This window comes from Taudactylus pleione, unplaced genomic scaffold (assembly GCF_031769625.1).
Source record: "Taudactylus pleione unplaced genomic scaffold, aTauple2 ptg001023l, whole genome shotgun sequence".
Taxonomy (NCBI): domain Eukaryota; kingdom Metazoa; phylum Chordata; class Amphibia; order Anura; family Myobatrachidae; genus Taudactylus; species Taudactylus pleione.
This window is the reverse complement of record NW_028285424.1, coordinates 1,013,744-1,032,908: the sequence shown is the minus strand read 5'-3', so window position 1 is coordinate 1,032,908 and position 19,165 is coordinate 1,013,744. Positions and strand designations below refer to the sequence as shown.

The following is a 19,165-nucleotide window of genomic DNA, read 5'->3' as shown; positions in this document are numbered from 1 at the left end:
TATATATAATATGACACATGCAGTATATATATGATACATACAGTACAGAATATATTATATGATACATACAGTATATAATATAACACATACAGTATATATGACATTCAGTATATATGATATAATACATACAGTATATATGACACATGCATTATATATAATATAATACATACAGTATATATGATACATACAGTATATATATGATACATACAGTATATAATATGATACATGCAGTATATATATATATATATATATATATATGTTACATATAGTATATGTGACACATGCAGTATATATAATATGATACATACAGTATATAATATGATACATACAGTATACATGACACATGCAGTATATATAATATGACACATGCAGTATATATAATATGATACATACAGTATATAATATGATACATACAGTATACAATATGATACATGCAGTATATATAATATGATACATACAGTATACATGACACATGCAGTATATATAATATGATACATACAGTATACATGACACATGCAGTATATATAATATGACACATGCAGTATATATAATATGATACATGCAGTATATATAATATGACACATGCAGTATATATAATATGATACATGCAGTATATATAATATGACACATGCAGTATATATAATATGACACATGCAGTATATATAATATGACACATGCAGTATATATAATATGACACATGCAGTATATATAATATGACACATGCAGTATATATAATATGACACATGCAGTATATATAATATGATACATGCAGTATATATAATATGACACATGCAGTATATATAATATGACACATGCAATATATATAATATGATACATGCAGTATATATAATATGACACATGCAGTATATATAATATGATACATGCAGTATATATAATATGACACATGCAGTATATATAATATGACACATGCAGTATATATAATATGATACATACAGTATATAATATGATAGAGCCACCACAGACAGAATATGGGACATAGGGGAATGGCTGGTCACACACCCCCTGAGTGCGCCCTGTGTGACCATAACACTTTGAATGCTCTTCATTTAAACAACAGCTTCTCCCCGAAACCTGGGTCACATCTCCCCTCAGGTGCTGGTTTGCCCCCCTTGCCGGGGGAGGGGACAATTTGCAGCTGACACATGCAAGCGCATTACATTATATATATATACAAAAAGCACTAATCTACTGCACTCACCATTCCTAGTTTTGGGGTGCAACATGGTATGTGACCACATTGTTTAAATAGAAATCACAGGGGCTCTGCACTCACCATAATAACTAATAATAATAATAATAATAAACATAATAAACAGTGGGGTTTTGGTTCATGAATTGATCAGTGCATTTAACTTTACTGCAAGTCCCTACTCTATTGCTCAGAATTATAACATGGACATAGCCATCAGTAAAGTGGGATCCCGTGACGGGGGCTGCAAGCTTAAATGCATTGATCAATTCATGAACCAAAACCCCACTGTTTATTATGTTTATTATTATTATTATTATTATTAGTTATTATGGTAAGTGCAGAGCCCCTGTGATTTATATATATATATTTATTTGTGTGTGTGACATGTAGGACTAGGATTCCCTTTATAACAACTGAATTTCATTCAAACCAATTTTTCACATTTAACATTTTTGGATTATCGGATAAATATGAATTTATGGCTGTGGGGTCAATCCAATTAGCCAATGGGTGCACTTTACGGCAGCCCGGATTCGCTTCAAATTGCTCGCAGCCCCATAGGGCTCCGAGCAAAATTCAGTGGATACGGGCTCGCTGCGGGCCACGAAGGGTGCGAGGTGGCGGTACGTTGCCGGCGTTTTAACGCCATTGCAATGACAACTCGCACCCTTCGCATTTACTGTAATTGATTTGACCCCAAAGTGTGGATGGTGAGAATGGCGCGTGACACGCAGACAGAAAAACACTGCGCAGTTTCTGAAAATCAGGGACCAAGCTGTAAAAGCTGGGACTGTCAGCGAGGGACTGAGGGCATGACAAGGTCTATTACAGCTAGGAGAGCAGATGTATTTACTATCCGCAGATTCAGATTTGTTTCTGCAAAATACAGTTTCTTTTATTAGCCTACAGGAATCATGTAATTCTGATTACATGTTATTGGCAGAAGTAATGGATTAACGTGCGGAGAGCACATGGCGGAACCGTACGGCGCTGAGACTCGCATACGGCCTATCTATTAATCTGCGTGTGAGACGTTCCCTCCAGCCAGGTGCGGTAATTACATGGGGTACGCTAGCACATCGCAGAGGACAGATATTACTGAGGCTCCCAAACAACGCCATGTATCAGCCCAGCGCCTGCACGGTGAATACTTATCATTATCTGTTCCAGTCACAGCACAGATTATAGCAGGCGCTCTGGCATTTACTGGAAATGATACATAAACCTGGTTTGTTTCAAGGGATGTGTCACAGCAATAAGAGAAAATCACTGGAGTGAGGGGCATATGTATCAAAGCTTGATGCGAGATAAAATTGTGAGATATTGGACCTCATTCAGAGGCGGTCGCTCGGGAGCGATCGATCGCACCCAAAGTGATCGACAATATGCAAAACGAGCGCTCAATCAAAACGCACATGGTAAGCGCAGAAACACCCACAATAATAAAAGCACACCTCCTATCTCTACGGCCTAATTCAGAGTCGGTCGCAAGCGGCAACCTACGTCAGCACCATTAACACCTGTTACATTGTTAATTGCCTACAAACATCGGTTGAGGCAGAAACCATCGCCAGCATTCGCAATGCTTAAGGTAGAACCTGGGCTACCTTTAGCACTGCGAGCAGTAGCGTCGTTATTGCAGCGAGATGACGTATGTGAGGACTCGCTCAGTAATATATGCACGCCCTTAAAACGTCCTTTTAAGGTCAACCATGCCTGCGTTCGCGTCACCACACCCCCGTTCACACGCACCTTCCCCTGTAACCACCCACAAACGGCACGAAATGTCAATCACAGCTACGACCTCGTAGTGACTAGCGAGCAAGAGGTCTGCAGTCGGAAAGACAGGCTTGCACAAGCGCACTGCCATGTGTGTGCATGCGCAGTTGAAAAAAAACATCGCTCGCTACGTCCAATCGCTCTGTGCGACCGCCTCTGAATGAGGTCCTAAGATCACCAACCAATCAGCTTCTAACTTACATTTTGCAGGCTGTGTTTAAGAAATTATAGTTAGAAGCTGATTGGTTGGTGATCTATATTTCACAATTTTATCTCACATCAGCTTTGATACATTCAAGCAGCAGTGACGCACTGCGTCATGTACGCACAATGACATGATTGCTGCGTGGAGCCAGGCAGCTGCTGTAACGCATATAATAACATCTGATATAGCCGTATGACGCAGACGCTGTCCTGTCACTGTGTAAGCAGCTGCTGTAACGCATATAATAACATCTGATATAGCCGTATGACGCAGACGCTGTCCTGTCACTGTGTAAGAAGATGCTGTAACGCATATAATAACATCTTATATAGCCGTATGACGCAGACGCTGTCCTGTCACTGTGTAAGCAGCTGCTGTAACGCATATAATAACATCTGATATAGCCGTATGACGCAGACGCTGTCCTGTCACTGTGTAAGAAGCTGCTGTAACGCATATAATAACATCTGATATAGCCGTATGACGCAGACGCTGTCCTGTCACTGTGTAAGAAGCTGCTGTAACGCATATAATAACATCTTATATAGCCGTATGACGCAGACGCTGCCCTGTCACTGTGTAAGCAGCTGCTGTAACGCATATAATAACATCTGATATAGCCGTATGACGCAGACGCTGTCCTGTCACTGTGTAAGAAGCTGCTGTAACGCATATAATAACATCTGATATAGCCGTATGACGCAGACGCTGTCCTGTCACTGTGTAAGAAGATGCTGTAACGCATATAATAACATCTTATATAGCCGTATGACGCAGACGCTGTCCTGTCACTGTGTAAGCAGCTGCTGTAACGCATATAATAACATCTGATATAGCCGTATGACGCAGACGCTGTCCTGTCACTGTGTAAGCAGCTGCTGTAACGCATATAATAACATCTGATATAGCCGTATGACGCAGACGCTGTCCTGTCACTGTGTAAGCAGCTGCTGTAACGCATATAATAACATCTGATATAGCCGTATGACGCAGACGCTGTCCTGTCACTGTGTAAGAAGATGCTGTAACGCATATAATAACATCTGATATAGCCGTATGACGCAGACGCTGCCCTGTCACTGTGTAAGCAGCTGCTGTAACGCATATAATAACATCTGATATAGCCGTATGACGCAGACGCTGTCCTGTCACTGTGTAAGAAGATGCTGTAACGCATATAATAACATCTGATATAGCCGTATGACGCAGACGCTGCCCTGTCACTGTGTAAGCAGCTGCTGTAACGCATATAATAACATCTGATATAGCCGTATGACGCAGACGCTGTCCTGTCACTGTGTAAGAAGCTGCTGTAACGCATATAATAACATCTGATATAGCCGTATGACGCAGACGCTGCCCTGTCACTGTGTAAGCAGCTGCTGTAACGCATATAATAACATCTGATATAGCCGTATGACGCAGACGCTGTCCTGTCACTGTGTAAGAAGATGCTGTAACGCATATAATAACATCTGATATAGCCGTATGACGCAGACGCTGTCCTGTCACTGTGTAAGAAGCTGCTGTAACGCATATAATAACATCTGATATAGCCGTATGACGCAGACGCTGTCCTGTCACTGTGTAAGCAGCTGCTGTAACGCATATAATAACATCTGATATAGCCGTATGACGCAGACGCTGTCCTGTCACTGTGTAAGAAGCTGCTGTAACGCATATAATAACATCTTATATAGCCGTATGACGCAGACGCTGTCCTGTCACTGTGTAAGAAGCTGCTGTAACGCATATAATAACATCTGATATAGCCATATGACGCAGACGCTGTCCTGTCACTGTGTAAGAAGCTGCTGTAACGCATATAATAACATCTGATATAGCCGTATGACGCAGACGCTGTCCTGTCACTGTGTAAGAAGCTGCTGTAACGCATATAATAACATCTGATATAGCCGTATGACGCAGACGCTGTCCTGTCACTGTGTAAGCAGCTGCTGTAACGCATATAATAACATCTGATATAGCCGTATGACGCAGACGCTGTCCTGTCACTGTGTAAGCAGCTGCTGTAACGCATATAATAACATCTGATATAGCCGTATGACGCAGACGCTGTCCTGTCACTGTGTAAGAAGATGCTGTAACGCATATAATAACATCTTATATAGCCGTATGACGCAGACGCTGTCCTGTCACTGTGTAAGCAGCTGCTGTAACGCATATAATAACATCTGATATAGCCGTATGACGCAGACGCTGTCCTGTCACTGTGTAAGCAGCTGCTGTAACGCATATAATAACATCTTATATAGCCGTATGACGCAGACGCTGTCCTGTCACTGTGTAAGCAGCTGCTGTAACGCATATAATAACATCTGATATAGCCGTATGACGCAGACGCTGTCCTGTCACTGTGTAAGAAGATGCTGTAATGCATATAATAACATCTGATATAGACGTATGACGCAGACGCTGCCCTGTCACTGTGTAAGAAGATGCTGTAACGCATATAATAACATCTGATATAGCCGTATGACGCAGACGCTGTCCTGTCACTGTGTAAGAAGCTGCTGTAACGCATATAATAACATCTGATATAGCCGTATGACGCAGACGCTGTCCTGTCACTGTGTAAGAAGCTGCTGTAACGCATATAATAACATCTTATATAGCCGTATGACGCAGACGCTGTCCTGTCACTGTGTAAGCAGCTGCTGTAACGCATATAATAACATCTGATATAGCCGTATGACGCAGACGCTGCCCTGTCACTGTGTAAGCAGCTGCTGTAACGCATATAATAACATCTGATATAGCCGTATGACGCAGACGCTGTCCTGTCACTGTGTAAGCAGCTGCTGTAACGCATATAATAACATCTGATATAGCCGTATGACGCAGACGCTGTCCTGTCACTGTGTAAGAAGATGCTGTAACGCATATAATAACATCTGATATAGCCGTATGACGCAGACGCTGTCCTATCACTGTGTAAGAAGCTGCTGTAACGCATATAATAACATCTGATATAGCCGTATGACGCAGACGCTGTCCTGTCACTGTGTAAGAAGCTGCTGTAACGCATATAATAACATCTGATATAGCCGTATGACGCAGACGCTGTCCTGTCACTGTGTAAGAAGCTGCTGTAACGCATATAATAACATCTTATATAGCCGTATGACGCAGACGCTGTCCTGTCACTGTGTAAGCAGCTGCTGTAACGCATATAATAACATCTTATATAGCCGTATGACGCAGACGCTGCCCTGTCACTGTGTAAGCAGCTGCTGTAACGCATATAATAACATCTGATATAGCCGTATGACGCAGACGCTGTCCTGTCACTGTGTAAGAAGCTGCTGTAACGCATATAATAACATCTGATATAGCCGTATGACGCAGACGCTGTCCTGTCACTGTGTAAGAAGCTGCTGTAACGCATATAATAACATCTTATATAGCCGTATGACGCAGACGCTGTCCTGTCACTGTGTAAGAAGCTGCTGTAACGCATATAATAACATCTGATATAGCCGTATGACGCAGACGCTGTCCTGTCACTGTGTAAGAAGATGCTGTAATGCATATAATAACATCTTATATAGCCGTATGACGCAGACGCTGCCCTGTCACTGTGTAAGCAGCTGCTGTAACGCATATAATAACATCTGATATAGCCGTATGACGCAGACGCTGTCCTGTCACTGTGTAAGCAGCTGCTGTAACGCATATAATAACATCTTATATAGCCGTATGACGCAGACGCTGTCCTGTCACTGTGTAAGCAGCTGCTGTAACGCATATAATAACATCTGATATAGCCGTATGACGCAGACGCTGTCCTGTCACTGTGTAAGAAGCTGCTGTAACGCATATAATAACATCTGATATAGCCGTATGACGCAGACGCTGTCCTGTCACTGTGTAAGAAGCTGCTGTAACGCATATAATAACATCTGATATAGCCGTATGACGCAGACGCTGTCCTGTCACTGTGTAAGCAGCTGCTGTAACGCATATAATAACATCTGATATAGCCGTATGACGCAGACGCTGTCCTGTCACTGTGTAAGCAGCTGCTGTAACGCATATAATAACATCTGATATAGCCGTATGACGCAGACGCTGTCCTGTCACTGTGTAAGAAGATGCTGTAACGCATATAATAACATCTGATATAGCCGTATGACGCAGACGCTGTCCTGTCACTGTGTAAGAAGCTGCTGTAACGCATATAATAACATCTGATATAGCCGTATGACGCAGACGCTGTCCTGTCACTGTGTAAGAAGCTGCTGTAACGCATATAATAACATCTGATATAGCCGTATGACGCAGACGCTGTCCTGTCACTGTGTAAGAAGCTGCTGTAACGCATATAATAACATCTTATATAGCCGTATGACGCAGACGCTGTCCTGTCACTGTGTAAGAAGCTGCTGTAACGCATATAATAACATCTTATATAGCCGTATGACGCAGACGCTGCCCTGTCACTGTGTAAGCAGCTGCTGTAACGCATATAATAACATCTGATATAGCCGTATGACGCAGACGCTGTCCTGTCACTGTGTAAGAAGCTGCTGTAACGCATATAATAACATCTGATATAGCCGTATGACGCAGACGCTGTCCTGTCACTGTGTAAGAAGATGCTGTAACGCATATAATAACATCTGATATAGCCGTATGACGCAGACGCTGTCCTGTCACTGTGTAAGCAGCTGCTGTAACGCATATAATAACATCTGATATAGCCGTATGACGCAGACGCTGTCCTGTCACTGTGTAAGAAGATGCTGTAACGCATATAATAACATCTGATATAGCCGTATGACGCAGACGCTGCCCTGTCACTGTGTAAGCAGCTGCTGTAACGCATATAATAACATCTGATATAGCCGTATGACGCAGACGCTGTCCTGTCACTGTGTAAGAAGATGCTGTAACGCATATAATAACATCTGATATAGCCGTATGACGCAGACGCTGTCCTGTCACTGTGTAAGAAGCTGCTGTAACGCATATAATAACATCTGATATAGCCGTATGACGCAGACGCTGTCCTGTCACTGTGTAAGCAGCTGCTGTAACGCATATAATAACATCTTATATAGCCGTATGACGCAGACGCTGTCCTGTCACTGTGTAAGCAGCTGCTGTAACGCATATAATAACATCTGATATAGCCGTATGACGCAGACGCTGTCCTGTCACTGTGTAAGAAGATGCTGTAACGCATATAATAACATCTGATATAGCCGTATGACGCAGACGCTGCCCTGTCACTGTGTAAGAAGATGCTGTAATGCATATAATAACATCTGATATAGACGTATGACGCAGACGCTGTCCTGTCACTGTGTAAGAAGCTGCTGTAACGCATATAATAACATCTGATATAGCCGTATGACGCAGACGCTGCAGAGGGGAAAGGAAAGGACCTTTGATGCCAGTAGAACAGTGCCCCCTAATGATCTAATTACCGTGAGTGCACAGCTTCACCACGTGGTAACCTACCTTCATGTGGTACATCATCATCTCATTGGCCAGGTGACTTCTGAACTGCGCCTCGTGGACCTGCTTATACAGCAATGACTGGAGGGAAGAGAGAGCGACAGATTAACACCAGGAGACGGGCACATGTGCCATCTATACAATGTCTAACTTTTTACATGGGGTAAGGGAACCTGTGGCTCCTCAGCCGCTGTGGGACCACAAATCCCAGCATGCCCTCGACAGCAGAGGAAGAGCCAGAGGTATAGCAGTAACACATGACCTTAAGGTACACTGGGTAGTATCAGTACCCCAGGGCAGGAGAGTACTCATTATATGATCTTACGTGAGCGATGCTGATTCCGCAGTAAATGGAGAACGCCGTGGCCAAATCCTCATCAAACTTGGTGAAGCCGGGGCCGTTAATCTTGTTGACCAGCTCTGCCACACCGATGACCTCTGTAGTAGAGGGAAATCAGTCTAAATCCACTGACCAGCTACAGTACATTCAGGCACATGGACACAACGCGCATGCTATATACACCGATCACAGGTGGCGGCAGAAGCGGCTGCGTCTATTGGTGGTCGCCCTTCTGCGACGTTATGCAAATGACGCTACACGCTCCTTCCCACATTTACATCTGTGTGCGAGGACTGATTACATGCGGTAATACCGATTGGTGCGTCCGAAGCATAGCATGCACCAACCACACGCCTGTGTACACGACCACTTAGACTGACACACCAGCGACGGTCCCATGACTCGCCCATAGGACGCACCATCTCTGAGCGCGCTCTGCTTAGTAATACCGGCTAGATTTTCAATACACGTCTCCCTGCGTCTGCCTGAAATTACATCTGCAGCCCTTGGCCTTATCCAAAGATGGACGCAAATCCTGTTGCGCCTGTGTCTTTTTACGTAACAACTGTGCGAAAATATGCAAATTTCGCCGCGGCCAGTATTTGTATTGTGTCGCCCACCGGTGACTGTGTAGATTGTGCAGCATCTGTCGCAGATCAGTAGATTATCAAACTTGTGAGTGAGTCTATGGTGAAGCAGAGTGGCCGTCAGACCTGAGACGCTGAAGCCTTAGCAACCGTGTACGGAATAGCAGTCGTAGGCTGAGACACGCCCCGAAAACGGTCGCAACTCGCCTGCGTTTGTGTCACTCCTTCATTGCCGCCCACCAACGGTCCCTGCTTGTCAATCACTTTGCAAATAAATCCTCCCTGGGAATGACAATGGTAATCCATCGGGACGCATCAGCCGCGTGACTCCGACGCACGCACAGTAATTAGAACATCGGGCAAACGTGAAAATATCGGGTTTGCGTCCATCTCTGAACCAGGTCCCCTCTATGGACACAATCGGGGTGCAGGCGCGTTAACAGGTAATCACTCCACTACGTCCAGCTCTGAGTCAGGCCTTAGCGTGATAGTCACAAAGGTCTAAGACTCCGCAGTAACCATCATAAATACCTCATAGACGTAGACGGCAAATAAGATTAAGATCACATTTTAACACAAATGTGATATAATATTGGTGATTTGGGCCCAGCCAGAAAAAAGAACAAGGTACGCGCACATGCGGATATGGGTGACTTCTGCAGAAACCCTCCTGATCTGATGCACTGCGCACGGTCGTTCCGCTTCTGATGGGAGGAGTCCAGTAAACTGGGTTATTTGTTCGATTTTCGTTTTAATTAACAGGATGTTGACAATTGGAGCACCGACAGCATGATGGCGTATAACCATGCTCTGCGCATACATGTGCATTTACGTGTATATGCTGATTCCCATGGGTTTAGAGGTTGCTGAGCGTAAATAATTGTACGCCCAATTTGCCGTCCATCAGCATCAGGTCCCCAGTATATATAGATTAGGTTAATGGCGCAATTGGGTGCCTATTACTCTGCGCACTGACAGCGCTAATCTTTCATAGTTACACCGTAGCGGTGGTGGGGTCAGCGCAGCACAATACAGAACAGCGTCCTCACTTTGAGACCATTATTATCTGATGTAAAGTAATGGGCAGAGGGCCTGATTCAGCGCCGGACGCTATTTGCGCTCGCTCGTTCAGAAAAAGGGGCCGGCTATTTAAATTGAGCGCTCGCTCTTTGCGGTCTGTTGACGCCTCTATGTCTGAGTGAGCGAACGAAACATGCGCTCGCTATTTTGTAAAGACGCCCCCTGGCCGCTCGCATCATACGTCATCTCCGCTATTTATTTGATTAATCGAGTACATCGAAAGGCGTATGAACTGCTCGCAGTGCTTGTGGTTGGATTTTCCTACCGCAATCATGCGAACAGTTCAGGCTAAGAGACAACCAAGTGACGTGGTCGATGACGCTGCTTTGTTAATTATGCACACCCTTAAAACGCCCGTTTTGACCGTTTGGCACGCCTGCGTTCTGATCCCCACTCCCCGTTTTCAAGCACTTTCCCCTGTTACCACCCACAAACGCCTCATCCTGTCACTCAAATTAGCAGGCACTTACACTCACACGGCTACAATTATAGACTTTCACCGACCGCGACCGTGAACTGATGTCAGAAACAGTAATCAGATAATATTTATCCCAGGCCAGGAAGAGATGAGCAGCATCTGCAGTGCGTGGGGCGTCTGGCCGGCCACTCTGATTGCACCCACTATGGACCAGTCGTTCTCCTGGGTGACTCTGGGTGAGGTGTACCAAGCCTTGGAGAGAGATAAAGTGGAGCATTTACACAGAGCAACCAATCAGCTTCTCACTGTCATTTCTCCAGCACTGACTTTGAAATGACAGTTAGACGCTGATTGGTTGCTTGGGGCAACCGCTCCACTTTCTCTCTCTCCAACCTTGGTGCATCTCCCCCTGTGACTCAGCATGCCCCCTGCAGGCAGATCTGCTCATTAGGTCTGATTGCTTCACTTTCCCTCTCTCCAAGGCTTGGTACATCTCCCCCTGTGACTCATCACGCTCCCTGCAGGCAGATCTGCTCATTAGGTCTGATTGCTTCACTTTCCCTCTCTCCAAGGCTTGGTACCTCTCCCCTTGTGACTCAGCACACTGCCTGCAGATCTGCTCATTAGGTCTGATTGCTCCACTGTCTCTCTCCACAAGGCTTGGTACATTTCCCCCTGTGACTCAGCACGCTCCCTGAAAGCAGAACTGCTCATTAGGTCTGATTGCTCCACTTTCTCTCTCTCCAAGGCTTGGTACATCTCCCTCTGTGACTCAGCACACTCCCTGCAGGCAGATCTGCTCATTAAGTCTGATTGCTCCACTTTCCCTCTCTGCAAGGCTTGGTACATCTCCCCCTGTGACTCAGCACGCTCCCTGCAGGCAGATCTGCTCATTAGGTCTGATTGCTCCACTTTCCCTCTCCAAGGCTTGGTACATCTCCCCCTGTGACTCAGCACGCTCCCTGCAGGCAGATCTGTTCATTAGGTCTGATTGCTCCACTTTCCCTCTCTCCAAGGCTTGGTACATCTCCCCCTGTGACTCAGCACGCTCCCAGCAGGCAGATCTGCTCATTAGGTCTGATTGCTCCACTTTCCCTCTCTCCAAGGCTTGGTACATCTCCCCCTGTGACTCAGCACGCTTCCTGCAGGCAGATCTGTTCATTAGGTCTGATTGCTCCACTTTCCCTCTCTCCAAGGCTTGGTACATCTCCCCCTGTGACTCAGCACGCTCCCTGCAGACAGATCTGCTCATTAGGTCTGATTGCTCCACTTTCCCTCTCTCCAAGGCTTGGTACATCTCCCTCTGTGACTCAGCACGCTCCCTGCAGGCAGATCTGCTCATTAGGTCTGATTGCTCCACTTTCTCTCTCTCTCTAAGGCTTGGTACACCTCCCCCTGTGACTCAGCACGCTCCCTGCAGGCAGATCTGCTCATTAGGTCTGATTGCTCCACTTTCCCTCTCTCCAAGGCTTGGTACATCTCTCCCTGTGACTCAGCACGCTCCCTGCAGGCAGACCTGCTCATTAGGTCTGATTGCTCCACTTTCCCTCTCTCCAAGGCTTGGTACACCTCCCCCTGTGACTCAGCACGCTCCCTGCAGGCAGATCTGCTCATTAGGTCTGATTGCTCCACTTTCCCTCTCTCCAAGGCTTGGTACATCTCTCCCTGTGACTCAGCACGCTCCCTGCAGGCAGACCTGCTCATTAGGTCTGATTGCTCCACTTTCCCTCTCTCCAAGGCTTGGTACCTCTCCTCCTGTGACTCAGCACGCTCCCTGCAGGCAGATCTGCTCATTAGGTCTGATTGCTCCACTTTCCCTCTCTCCAAGGCTTGGTACATCTCTCCCTGTGACTCAGCACGCTCCCTGCAGGCAGACCTGCTCATTAGGTCTGATTGCTCCACTTTCCCTCTCTCCAAGGCTTGGTACCTCTCCCCCTGTGACTCAGCACGCTCCCTGCAGGCAAATCTGCTCATTAGGTCTGTCCTCCACTTTCTCTCTCTCCAAGGCTTGGTACATCTCCCCCTGTGACTCAGCACGCTCCCTGCAGGCAGATCTGCTCATTAGGTCTGATTGCTGAGTAAGGGGATTAGAACGTGTGGACAGGTTTCATTAGCGCATTTCTATACTTATGGCAATCCGGAGATTTTCCGAGCCTAGAATTAGTTCTAACGAGTCTGTTCTGCAGCCGCTGGATGGTGCAGCACATAGAGGGTTCTGCCAGCATTATAATGACATTACAGAGTCTAGTACATGGAGCAGAAACACTGCTGGTGAGCATCTTCCCCCCCAGCAGAGAGGAATAATACAGGGTTCTGTCTGTGCAGGTCTCAGGAACACATATTCCTATATATATATTGCTACATCTATGTATATCTATATCCATCCAAGTCTATAAAAATCAGATGCAATGATATTTTATCTGTAACTCTCAACAGTCCTGGGTGGGCTGTGGCCTATTGGGAAGTGGGTGTGTCTTTATAAGAATGTAGTAATAACTAGGTGGGAGCAGGTGGGCTGTGGCCTATTGGGAAGTGGGTGTGTCTTTATTAGAATGTAGTAATAACTAGGTGGGAGCAGGTGGGCTGTGGCCTATTGGGAAGTGGGTGGGTCTTTATTAGAATGTAGTAATAACTAGGTGGAAGCAGGTGGGCTGTGGCCTATTGGGAAGTGGGTGTGTCTTTATTAGAATGTAGTAATAACTAGGTGGGAGCAGGTGGGCTGTGGCCTATTGGGAAGTGGGTGTGTCTTTATTAGAATGTAGTAATAACTAGGTGGGAGCAGGTGGGCTGTGGCGTATTGGGAAGTGGGTGTGTCTTTATTAGAATGTAGTAATAACTAGGTGGGAGCAGGTGGGCTGTGGCGTATTGGGAAGTGGGTGTGTCTTTATTAGAATGTAGTAATAACTAGGTGGGAGCAGGTGGGCTGTGGCCTATTGGGAAGTGGGTGTGTCTTTATTAGAATGTAGTAATAACTAGGTGGGAGCAGGTGGGCTGTGGCGTATTGGGAAGTGGGTGTGTCTTTATTAGAATGTAGTAATAACTAGGTGGGAGCAGGTGGGCTGTGGCGTATTGGGAAGTGGGTGTGTCTTTATTAGAATGTAGTAATAACTAGGTGGGAGCAGGTGGGCTGTGGCGTATTGGGAAGTGGGTGTGTCTTTATTAGAATGTAGTAATAACTAGGTGGGAGCAGGTGGGCTGTGGCCTATTGGGAAGTGGGTGGGTCTTTATTAGAATGTAGTAATAACTAGGTGGAAGCAGGTGGGCTGTGGCCTATTGGGAAGTGGGTGTGTCTTTATTAGAATGTAGTAATAACTAGGTGGAAGCAGGTGGGCTGTGGCCTATTGGGAAGTGGGTGTGTCTTTATTAGAATGTAGCGATAACTAGGTGGAAGCAGGTGGGCTGTGGCCTATTGGGAAGTGGGTGTGTCTTTATTAGAATGTAGCGATAACTAGGTGGAAGCAGGTGGGCTGTGGCCTATTGGGAAGTGGGTGTGTCTTTATTAGAATGTAGTAATAACTAGGTGGGAGCAGGTGGGCTGTGGCGTATTGGGAAGTGGGTGTGTCTTTATTAGAATGTAGTAATAACTAGGTGGGAGCAGGTGGGCTGTGGCGTATTGGGAAGTGGGTGTGTCTTTATTAGAATGTAGTAATAACTAGGTGGGAGCAGGTGGGCTGTGGCCTATTGGGAAGTGGGTGTGTCTTTATTAGAATGTAGTAATAACTAGGTGGGAGCAGGTGGGCTGTGGCGTATTGGGAAGTGGGTGTGTCTTTATTAGAATGTAGTAATAACTAGGTGGGAGCAGGTGGGCTGTGGCGTATTGGGAAGTGGGTGTGTCTTTATTAGAATGTAGTAATAACTAGGTGGGAGCAGGTGGGCTGTGGCGTATTGGGAAGTGGGTGTGTCTTTATTAGAATGTAGTAATAACTAGGTGGGAGCAGGTGGGCTGTGGCCTATTGGGAAGTGGGTGGGTCTTTATTAGAATGTAGTAATAACTAGGTGGAAGCAGGTGGGCTGTGGCCTATTGGGAAGTGGGTGTGTCTTTATTAGAATGTAGTAATAACTAGGTGGGAGCAGGTGGGCTGTGGCCTATTGGGAAGTGGGTGTGTCTTTATTAGAATGTAGTAATAACTAGGTGGGAGCAGGTGGGCTGTGGCGTATTGGGAAGTGGGTGTGTCTTTATTAGAATGTAGTAATAACTAGGTGGGAGCAGGTGGGCTGTGGCGTATTGGGAAGTGGGTGTGTCTTTATTAGAATGTAGTAATAACTAGGTGGGAGCAGGTGGGCTGTGGCCTATTGGGAAGTGGGTGTGTCTTTATTAGAATGTAGTAATAACTAGGTGGGAGCAGGTGGGCTGTGGCGTATTGGGAAGTGGGTGTGTCTTTATTAGAATGTAGTAATAACTAGGTGGGAGCAGGTGGGCTGTGGCGTATTGGGAAGTGGGTGTGTCTTTATTAGAATGTAGTAATAACTAGGTGGGAGCAGGTGGGCTGTGGCGTATTGGGAAGTGGGTGTGTCTTTATTAGAATGTAGTAATAACTAGGTGGGAGCAGGTGGGCTGTGGCCTATTGGGAAGTGGGTGGGTCTTTATTAGAATGTAGTAATAACTAGGTGGAAGCAGGTGGGCTGTGGCCTATTGGGAAGTGGGTGTGTCTTTATTAGAATGTAGTAATAACTAGGTGGAAGCAGGTGGGCTGTGGCCTATTGGGAAGTGGGTGTGTCTTTATTAGAATGTAGCGATAACTAGGTGGAAGCAGGTGGGCTGTGGCCTATTGGGAAGTGGGTGTGTCTTTATTAGAATGTAGCGATAACTAGGTGGAAGCAGGTGGGCTGTGGCCTATTGGGAAGTGGGTGTGTCTTTATTAGAATGTAGCAATAACTAGGTGGAAGCAGGTGGGCTGTGGCCTATTGGGAAGTGGGTGTGTCTTTATTAGAATGTAGCAATAACTAGGTGGAAGCAGGTGGGCTGTGGCCTATTGGGAAGTGGGTGTGTCTTTATTAGAATGTAGCAATAACTAGGTGGAAGCAGGTGGGCTGTGGCCTATTGGGAAGTGGGTGTGTCTTTATTAGAATGTAGTAATAGCTAGGTGGGAGCAGGTGGGCTGTGGCCTATTGGGAAGTGGGTGTGTCTTTATTAGAATGTAGTAATAACTAGGTGGAAGCAGGTGGGCTGTGGCCTATTGGGAAGTGGGTGTGTCTTTATTAGAATGTAGTAATAACTAGGTGGAAGCAGGTGGGCTGTGGCCTATTGGGAAGTGGGTGTGTCTTTATTAGAATGTAGTAATAACTAGGTGGAAGCAGGTGGGCTGTGGCCTATTGGGAAGTGGGTGTGTCTTTATTAGAATGTAGTAATAACTAGGTGGGAGCAGTCAGGGTTTGGGCAGAAAGGGGACATTATTTGGGTGCAACTTATTTTGTAAGAAATTTTCTTTTTAAAAATGGTTTGAAATGACCATGTGCACTATACATTGACGTGCCAAAAGTCATGGGATAGCTATGTAATGGTAGGTGGTGTCACCGTACTGTGACCTTTTAGAAATGCCCAGACCTGCATCAGTTGTAATCTGACCAATTGTGAGCCAGTATATATGAGAGGGGGTACCATGCGCTCACAGTAGGATTGCTAGATGTTCTAGTATATGAGGAGGCAGCAGATCTTCCAGAAGGAAATCCCCTTCCATCTAAGCTATATATGGGTAAGAATGAGATAAGCCAAGACTTAAATCAACAAATGAAGACTGCGCCCGTGTGTAAATGTGTAACTCAGCTTATATAATAAATGTAAATACAAAGCGGACACAAGAAAGGTGTATATAATGCCTTTAATAGAGTCACAGTGCTCTTAGGAGTAAAATGGTTCTAATAGGTAAAACAAATAGTGTTGTAACGTACAGAAATGGAATGGGGGGGGGGAGCAAACAGGTGTGAATGTGGGTATGGAGAGGATGATGAAGGGGGATGGAGAGTAATAGCCTGAGGGGTAGGCGTCCCTAAACCCCCCAAATGTGTAGAAAGTCTTTTGTTATAAGTCCCGGTGAGGCCTCACTTACTTTAATCTTCTTTCTTCTTCTTCTATCTTCTTTTCTTGAGCTGATTCGGACCCTATTCCAATGAACACCGTCCGTGTGTTCACTGGCTTGGTCCACGCAGTCACGCTGGGACACTTGTCATTTCCGGCGCCGTACCGCGGGTGGTCGTGGCGGAAGTCCCGGTCACTGCCTGGGCACTCTAACTCACCCGATGGTGAGGAGACTTGGAGGTGGATGGATTTGCGGTGTGGGGAGAATTGAGGTTTCTCCAGGGTGGATGAACGGATGTCTGAGAGGGGTACTCTGAACGCGTCGCGGCCGTCAGGCCTTCTTAGGGGAGTGATGTGGCACCATCTTGGAAGAGGGCAATATATATCCGAGTATTGGATGATGTCATAAGGTGCCCTGGCTATCAATCTCCATGAACACTGGCTAGGCTGCTAATGGCAAGACAACGGGAATGATCAGAGTTGGAACGGGGCATGGTAGAAGGTGCCCGACGGATGGGACATTACGTTTCCAAAATTGTGAGGACAGGCAACATTCCTCGATCAACGGTGTCACGTGTATACTGGGCATAGCTCATGGAAGGCATTACCACCCAACATGGACAGCGCAGTGGCCGACTACGGGTGCTTCATGATCACCAGCATCTGACCAGAAATGTCCGTGTAACAGACAAGCGGCACTAGCTCAGATCACATCCACATTCAATGCAGGAGGTACCAGACACCTATCCAGCAGGTCAGTGCAGAGTTCTCTAGTTTCCGTGGCGAAGACCCTATGAGACCATGGAAACCAGTTGTCAACAAGACACTGTGCAGGCTGATTCTATAAAAGTGTGAGGTATGTTCACATGGCATGGGTAGGGTCCATCTGAACACGCCATTGACCGGTGACCGTTTTGGTGCATTGCTTGATGATCATTTGCAGCCCTTCATGGACTTCATGTACACCCGCAATGTTGGAATATTCCAGCAGGATAATGCAACGCGTCATCGGTTCCCAAGTTGTCCAGAATTGGCTTGAGGAGCATTCTGGAGAATTACGACGAAACGTGGCCACCACGTTCACCCGACATGACCTCAATCATTTATGGGACATGGTGGAGAGGTCCATTCGCACCCAAGATCCTGCACTTACAATTACTATATCAGAGAGCTGTGGGAAGCTATCCAGATGGCATGGGTTATCATCATCTCTCCAGAGATATTGACCCATCCCTCTCTCTTCCGTCCACTTGTAGAATCGATGCCACGTTGAGTTGCACTTCGCTGGGCTAGGAGGGTGTCACGCCTGGGGGTTGGAACAGGCATGGGAGGCTGAAGTGGAGGATGATGGGACCGAAGACGAGGACAGGAATGCAATGTCTTTATTAGGAATGAGAACTGGAGATAGTGATACTGTATAGATGAGCAGAATGACCGATGACGCTGGACTGTTGAGTAGGGCCGGAGTGACCAGTAATACTGGTCTGAAGAGCTGGATGCGTTTGAGACCGATGTTAATAAATTGAAGAACTTGATGGATTTGAATCCGATGTTGAAGAATTTATGAACTTAATCGGTTTGAGACCGATGTTGAAGAATTGAAGAAATTAATCGATATGAGTCCAATGTTGATGAATTGATGAACATGATCGGTTGGGACAGATGTTGATGAATTGAAGGACTTAACTGATATGAGTCCAATGTTTGAAGCACCAGATGAGACTGATGGTTGGAGGTATCGGGTGGAATCGATGGTGGCTGTAAGAACAAGTCTCAGTGGTAACTTGTTTACCAGATATAGGAACTGGATATAATGGACTGGGAGCCTGATTCAGCATGGATCGCAACTGCAGTTACGCGCGCAATGAGCCGATTGTTGTGTTCTGCGCATGTGGGAACCGGCCACTGCGATCGGGACTGCGATCGCAGAGACTACACAGACCCATCGCAGAGTGATTGTCAAGAAGGGCCGTTTGTAGGAGGTGACGGGAGATGTAGTCGGCGAAACGCAGGCGTGCCAGTACGTTTGAACGCCGTTGCAGG

General features: G+C 46.1%; 1 protein-coding gene across 4 annotated transcripts in view; it reads right to left on the bottom strand.

Annotated features, from left to right (window-relative positions):
- Positions 1 to 19,165, bottom strand: part of PDE2A (phosphodiesterase 2A) — a 794,043-nt gene that overhangs the window by 51,593 nt on the left and 723,285 nt on the right. For all 4 annotated transcript variants that reach the window (XM_088461174.1, XM_088461173.1, XM_088461172.1 and 1 more), the window contains 2 exons: positions 9,007 to 9,119; positions 8,685 to 8,762 (listed from right to left, as the gene is read on the bottom strand). In XM_088461174.1, coding sequence (XP_088317300.1) covers positions 8,685 to 8,762; positions 9,007 to 9,119 — 191 coding nt within the window. The remainder of the gene's footprint in view (positions 1 to 8,684; positions 8,763 to 9,006; positions 9,120 to 19,165) is intronic.